This window comes from Cannabis sativa, chromosome X, assembly GCF_029168945.1.
Source record: "Cannabis sativa cultivar Pink pepper isolate KNU-18-1 chromosome X, ASM2916894v1, whole genome shotgun sequence".
Taxonomy (NCBI): Eukaryota; Viridiplantae; Streptophyta; class Magnoliopsida; order Rosales; family Cannabaceae; genus Cannabis; species Cannabis sativa.
In genome coordinates, this window is record NC_083610.1 from 18,838,789 (window position 1) to 18,845,254 (window position 6,466).

The 6,466-nt window shown below is 27.1% G+C and overlaps 1 protein-coding gene across 1 annotated transcript; it reads right to left on the reverse strand.

Moving 5' to 3' along the window:
- Positions 1-224: 224 nt before the first annotated feature.
- LOC115703118 (uncharacterized) lies at positions 225-2,461 on the reverse strand. The gene is made up of 3 exons (XM_061107083.1): positions 1,884-2,461; positions 709-947; positions 225-621 (listed from the first exon to the last, which is right to left on the reverse strand). The coding sequence occupies exons 1-3, from the start codon at positions 2,346-2,348 to the stop codon at positions 369-371; spliced, it is 957 nt and encodes a 318-aa protein (XP_060963066.1). The 5' UTR covers positions 2,349-2,461; the 3' UTR covers positions 225-368.
- Positions 2,462-6,466: the final 4,005 nt, after the last annotated feature.

Consider the following 6,466-nt stretch of genomic DNA (forward strand, 5'->3'; position numbering starts at 1 on the left):
GTTTAATTATTGGATTTATTTTTTAACGAGAGATCAAACCTAATCGTTAAATTTAACAGAATATTCTTTTAAGTATATTCTGTTAAACCAAGAATGTTAAACCAAGAAATGCCGTTAGATAGGCACTTTTAATATATAAAGATATATATATTAGATTTAAGTTATAATTAGGATTTTTAATTGAATTTTGATATGATGTGACTAGAATATAAAAAGATAGGATCTTCATGATATCACTCAGATACTTCATTAATTATACGATCATACATATATATATATAAATATAAATATATATATTATTCAATACTATAATAATTAATTATTGAGAGTTGAGACACATTATTCGGGGAGGGGTGATGAGTTATGTATCAGAATTTGGAAATGAAATAATCGTAAATGTGTTTAGAGATCTCATGTGGTTTCTCTTGATTGATAAAGTGAGCAGCTCCTTCAACAATAACAACTTGGTCCAATGCAGGCACATCTTTCTTGAGACCCTCTTCACTGTGAATGTACTCTTTCATACCAGTAAAATGATAAGTAAGGTCAAGATCTCCTAATATAAACTTGGTTGGCACTTTCACCCTTCCTTCTGTCCATGCTCCTGTCAAACTCCACGTTCTGTAATAATATATATATCTACAAATTAATAATAAAATTCCCAAATTAAATTAAGTAATTAATTATAGATATAAGAGTACTACTTACAAGTTTAAAGCTCTGTAGTAGTTCAATCCACCAGTAAATCCAGTTTGGTTGAATTTAGTGGCGTAGTGGTTGATGTCTTGTTGGGATAACCAAGAAGGCAAACTGAGTGGGTCTTTGTATATACCTCTGAAACCTATTTCTTTAGGGATCAATGGAGGTTTTGGATCACGATTTGCAAGGATTCTCGTAAATACTTTCACTGTATCCCACGAAAAATCTTCCTCTGCTTCTCCAGCTATCTATTAACTAATTAATTAATTAAATTTATCTCACAATAATATCTTTTACAACAAAAAAAACTTAAATATTATTACTTTATTAGGGTTTGGTCTTACCAAACCATTAATAATAGCCATATAAATTATTTTTAATTAACTCAATTATATACCTTTGACAAAAAATAAGGCCCCAATTATTGTTTAATAATAATTACACCTCAATTATTATTTCACTTAGCACGCCCATTGTGACCAATACTACTGATTTTATTTATTTAAAATGAAAAAAATAATTATATCAGCGAAATGCTAAACGATACCAGTGGTACTTAGCACAGTAGCACTTCTTATGTGTCAATATCGCTATTGGTCTCATTAAATATCGGGATCCATATAATTTAATATAATAGCTTTTAAAGAGTATCGCTAGCCAATCACAACGCGACATATTGAGAAGATATTAGGCACCACTGATACCTAATAACAATAGTCTTTCTTTTTGCTTCTTGTCAAATCACACTTTTTTCTTTTCACTTTTTCATTTTCTTAACGCATAAAGTTATGAAATTTTTTAAAGTATTAAATAACTTTCCACACAAAAACTAATATTATTAAACTTGTATTCAAAAATATATAAATGCCCTTTTAAAATATATATAAATGTCCCATCAATACAAGAGATTTTATACAGATTTATGTAAAAAGTTTTTTGTACTAATTATACAATTATTTATGATATTTTATGACAAATTTACTTATAAAAATAAAAAATTATTTAATTAATTATTACAGAAAGCAATCTTATTCTTAATTGTTGAAATTCATCTTTAAAACAAGTTTAAATATTGAAAAAAAAAATCGTTGAGAATCGTATTTATATAAATTGAAATAAGAATTAAATTGCGACCCTTTACTCTAATTTTAAAGTTGAGATCCATATATAAACAAATAAATCACCTGAAACCTGCACATGTAGAAATCATCACCAAGTGCAGCCCTGAATTTTTCGACGAAGTTAATAGTAGGGTCTCTTCGAAAGAAGGGAACACTGAGATTCACCAAAGCTTTAATCCTATCGGGCCTAAACAAGCAGAAGTACCAGGCGATTATCGCTCCCCAGTCATGGCCCACTAAGAACACCTGGTCCAGGCCCATATGGTCCAATAGGCCCACTAAATCACCCACGATGTGGAGCGCCGAGTACGAATCTGGCGACGGTGGCGCGTCAGTGTCACCGTAACCTCGGAGGTCCGGAGCGATGGCACGAAATCCGAGAGAGGATAAAGAGAGCATCTGGTGGCGCCAGGAGTACCAGAGCTCGGGAAACCCATGCAAGAAGAGGATCGCCGGACCACTCCCGATGGACGCCACGTGCATGTTTATGCCGTTTGTACGAACCATCGTGTGTTCTATCTTCTCCATTTCTAGCTCTAATGGATTATGGTTAGTGTTATTAGTTACTGTGTAGAATATAATCGAAGAAAGAGAGATTTATAATGTGTTTGAGAGTTTTATTTGACAAGTCTCTTATAGACACCAGGTCCAACTTTAGCTACACCATTATTATTAAATTTTAAAATAATAATATTTGATAGTAACAATTAATTAGATAACACAATTCCACCCCTAAAATGGATATATTAATACATTTTTATCTGTATTAGCACTTGAAATAATTTTTTAGTCAATTTTTTTTTCATACTCATGTACGTTATAGTTATTTAAGACATTCGACAAAATTTTAAGAAATTTTAAAAAATTTAACACGTCGAAAACTACATTCAAACCGTGTATTGCATGCGTGACTATTTTATTTTATACGCGTGTAAAATAGACGGTTTGAACATTGTTTTTTATATTGTAAATTATTCAGAATTTCTCAAAATTTTCAAGTTATCTTAAATAGCTATAATATGAAAAAAAAAAATTAGATTAAAAAATTCTTCTGGATGCTAAAATTAGTAAAAGTGTATCAGTACATCCCTGAGTCCATTGTAGAATCACCTTATATTTTTTTAATAATTTATTAATTTAAATTTTAAATTTTAAAAATTGAGTACAAATAAAATAATAATTTAAAAAGATTAACCGCTAAAATTTCTATACAAAATTTCTATTATAAAAATTTGGAGAAGCAACCCCACATCACATGCCCTCTTCCCCCGGTTTCTGCAACATTAATAAATAAATAAATTTAGGATAAAGATCAAGAAAAGAGACGACATAGCAATAGTGCTCTTCTGTGAATAAAACCAAAACACATTTAAAAAGAAAAGGAAAAATAATAGCTGTGTTATTTTATTTATTTATTTATTTTTTATACAATAACAAGTAAGGAAACGGGAAATATTTATAATTATAATATTTTAAAAAAATTATTTATAATCATATTAATACTTAGAAATATCAAAAGTAATATTTATATTTTATATTTTATATTTTATATAATTTAATTTAATAATTATTAATTATTTATAAAACAAAAATTATCTCTAGTCATATAACACATAAAGAGAAATTCTAAATACATCAAAAGATTCTTTTTTGTTGAAACGGAACATTTACAGATAAAAACAATTATAAAAAATGTAAAACTCGACTCACATAAAAGAAAAATTGATCTCAATCCACATAATACTAATTTTGTGACGCAAAGTATAATTAGCTAAACTAAACTACACAATTAGCTTCACGATATACAAAGAAAATATCAGCAACATTATCATACAATAATAATCTACGAATGTCCTCTAGTTCTCCATTTATATCCCGTCCTCTTTGTTTCGGATCAATTGGATAGCTTGAAGACAATTAGATTCAAGAATAAAGTGCGGAAACCGTCACCTTATTCCCAGTTGCAGGCCCTCCTTAATAGCTTGCAGTTCAGGTTGAAGTGGTGGTAGATGAAAAAGTAGTCTTCCCCAAGCTATTCTGCACAACACAACTAATTCCCGAGTATCAAAAGAATTGGTTGCACAATATATATTCCTATCCTAATTTCAATGTAAAATAATTTCATTTTCTTTATGATAGAGTACACTTTAATTATTTAATATATTATTTATATTTTTAAAAAAATTTAAATAATTTATAGTATCGAAAATATGGTTTAAATATTTTGTTACAGTACTTGTATTTTTTTTAATACATAAAGTAAAACAAATTGTTGAACTAAAATTTTAGAAATATAAATTATTAATTTTTTTTTTTAAAAAAGTTACAAGATATTTTAAATACAATGTAAAATTTAATAATAATTTGATTTAAAGGTGTTATGACAAAATTGTTTACATTTTTTGTATTTGTTTATGTTAGAAGATATTTTTAAGTTGGTTATATTAAAAAAAAGTTGTCGAAAATTAAGCTCAAAATCCTATTTTTACTATTTTAAAAAATATAAAATCTATTTTGTCATTTAATAAAATAGAAAGTCTAATTAATAAATTTTGTAAAACACAAAGTTTAGAATAGTATTTATTTAAAATTTTATGTGACTAAAGAAAATCTAAGTAATAAATCAAGTGATTTATGTATAAGTTTTAAAATTAGAATATATAGTATGCAGTACTATGTTTTTGTATCATTTACTATAATATATCATATAACAATAAGGCCCAAACTTAGACTAAGACTAGACCTACGCCTTGAGTGCACTATGTCCAAAGCCCCAAAAACAATTTTCTTTGCAAAAATATACCTTATTGTTTTGGTATTTTTGAAATTACATATTAAGCTAAGTATAGTTAATCTCTTATTTTCATTGGTTCACATGCATACTCGTGTTTTTCTCCTAATTTACTCTAACTACACTACTAAATTTTTTACTTTTAATCACAAATTTTAATGTTATCACTAAAAAATTCGTAGTTAAAAGTATTATTTACAAAAATCACAATTTATTATGACTAAATGTATTTTTAGTCACAATACTTGTTGTGAATAAAATTAAATTAGTGACAATTTGAATCTAAATGCTATATTTTAGCTACAAATAATTTTTGTTGTGGCTAAAGTCACATTTAATTACAGAAAAATTATATTTTAACTAAGAAATTGCCACTAAAAATAATTGTTTTTTACAGTGTCATCACATAAGTCTACAACCCAAATATTTTGAGATTGTGTTCGACTTATTTATTTTGTGTGAGAAATGCTAAGAGACACCTTAAAGTGTCAAACATTATGAGATGTGTCATACTACTATTGTTATATTATAATATCGAATCCTATCTATTTTATTTTAATAAAACCCCTAATTTATTATAAAGCGTCACTGGTGTTAGGCACTTAAAATATCAAATAAGAATACTCATTTTACGTTTATGATCTTTGTATTGAGGTGGCTAATTTATCTGAACTTTGTTCTGGTGAACAATTAATATTAAAGTTATTTTTGTTTCCTGAGAAGATAACTTTGAATAAAAAAGGTATGCATGGGATCATTAACTAGGAGTATAAAAACCAAAAATAACTTTACCTAGAGATATTGTTGGCCCTGGCAACGAGGGAGCCTAGCTAATAGCAATTATACTCTCCATAAAATTAGAATATATAATGTTTCTTTTAAATTAATTATAATTACATCACCTAAGTCATGCATCATTCGGATGTGTTTAGCCCAATCTAATTGGGTTGCTTTATAATTAGTGTTTCTTTCCAGTATTCCACCCAAAAAGAAACCTTAATTAGTCTTTTTGATCATAGACTAATATACTTTTTAAATATTACAAGTGCAGTACACACATATATATAATATATTTGTATGATAGTATAATTGGGCTAATGTTTATATACATAGATAAATTAATTAATTAAGATACATGTATGTAGCTCTATATATATTATATTCAACAGAATATTAGCACTAATAACGGTGGATATATAATCTATTTGTACAATATGCTGACTAAATATATATAATATCAATTAGAAAACAATTTGCCCTTAGTTATTTATAAATATTAGCAGTTGTGTTAAATTATCTACTCACAACATTAATAAAAAAAGTCTTATAAAAATTGATAAGGAGAAGTGTCAATCTAAGTTCTTTATGAAACTGTTATAATGCTAATCATATTGTTAATTTGTCCTAATCCTCATTGGTATCAATTCTAGTGTGGTCCCTAGCTACTCCCTAGTTGTTAGAATTATGTTAGACACACAAAGTATTAAAAATATAAACCCTTAATCTCTCTTTCTTTTTAAAATTATCCAAACTTAGTAAAAATTCTTAAATAAGACATAGTCTCATTTTAAAATTCTAATTGATTTATTGAATCAGTTAGCTGAGTCTACAAGATAGTACTATTATATGAAATTTACCAAGTAAATTTCTTAGTTTATTAATTTCTCTTGATTCCACTATAGATTTGGAATTGCATTTTTAATTACATAGAACGCTCTATATAATAAATATAGATGCGCTATGAGTTATCCATTGTTTCAATTTAAATAATCAATGATCCTCTATAGATGGTCTACATCGAGTAGGGATAAATTTACCTTTCTACCCTTTAATGTATTTTATCCTTAAAACACTT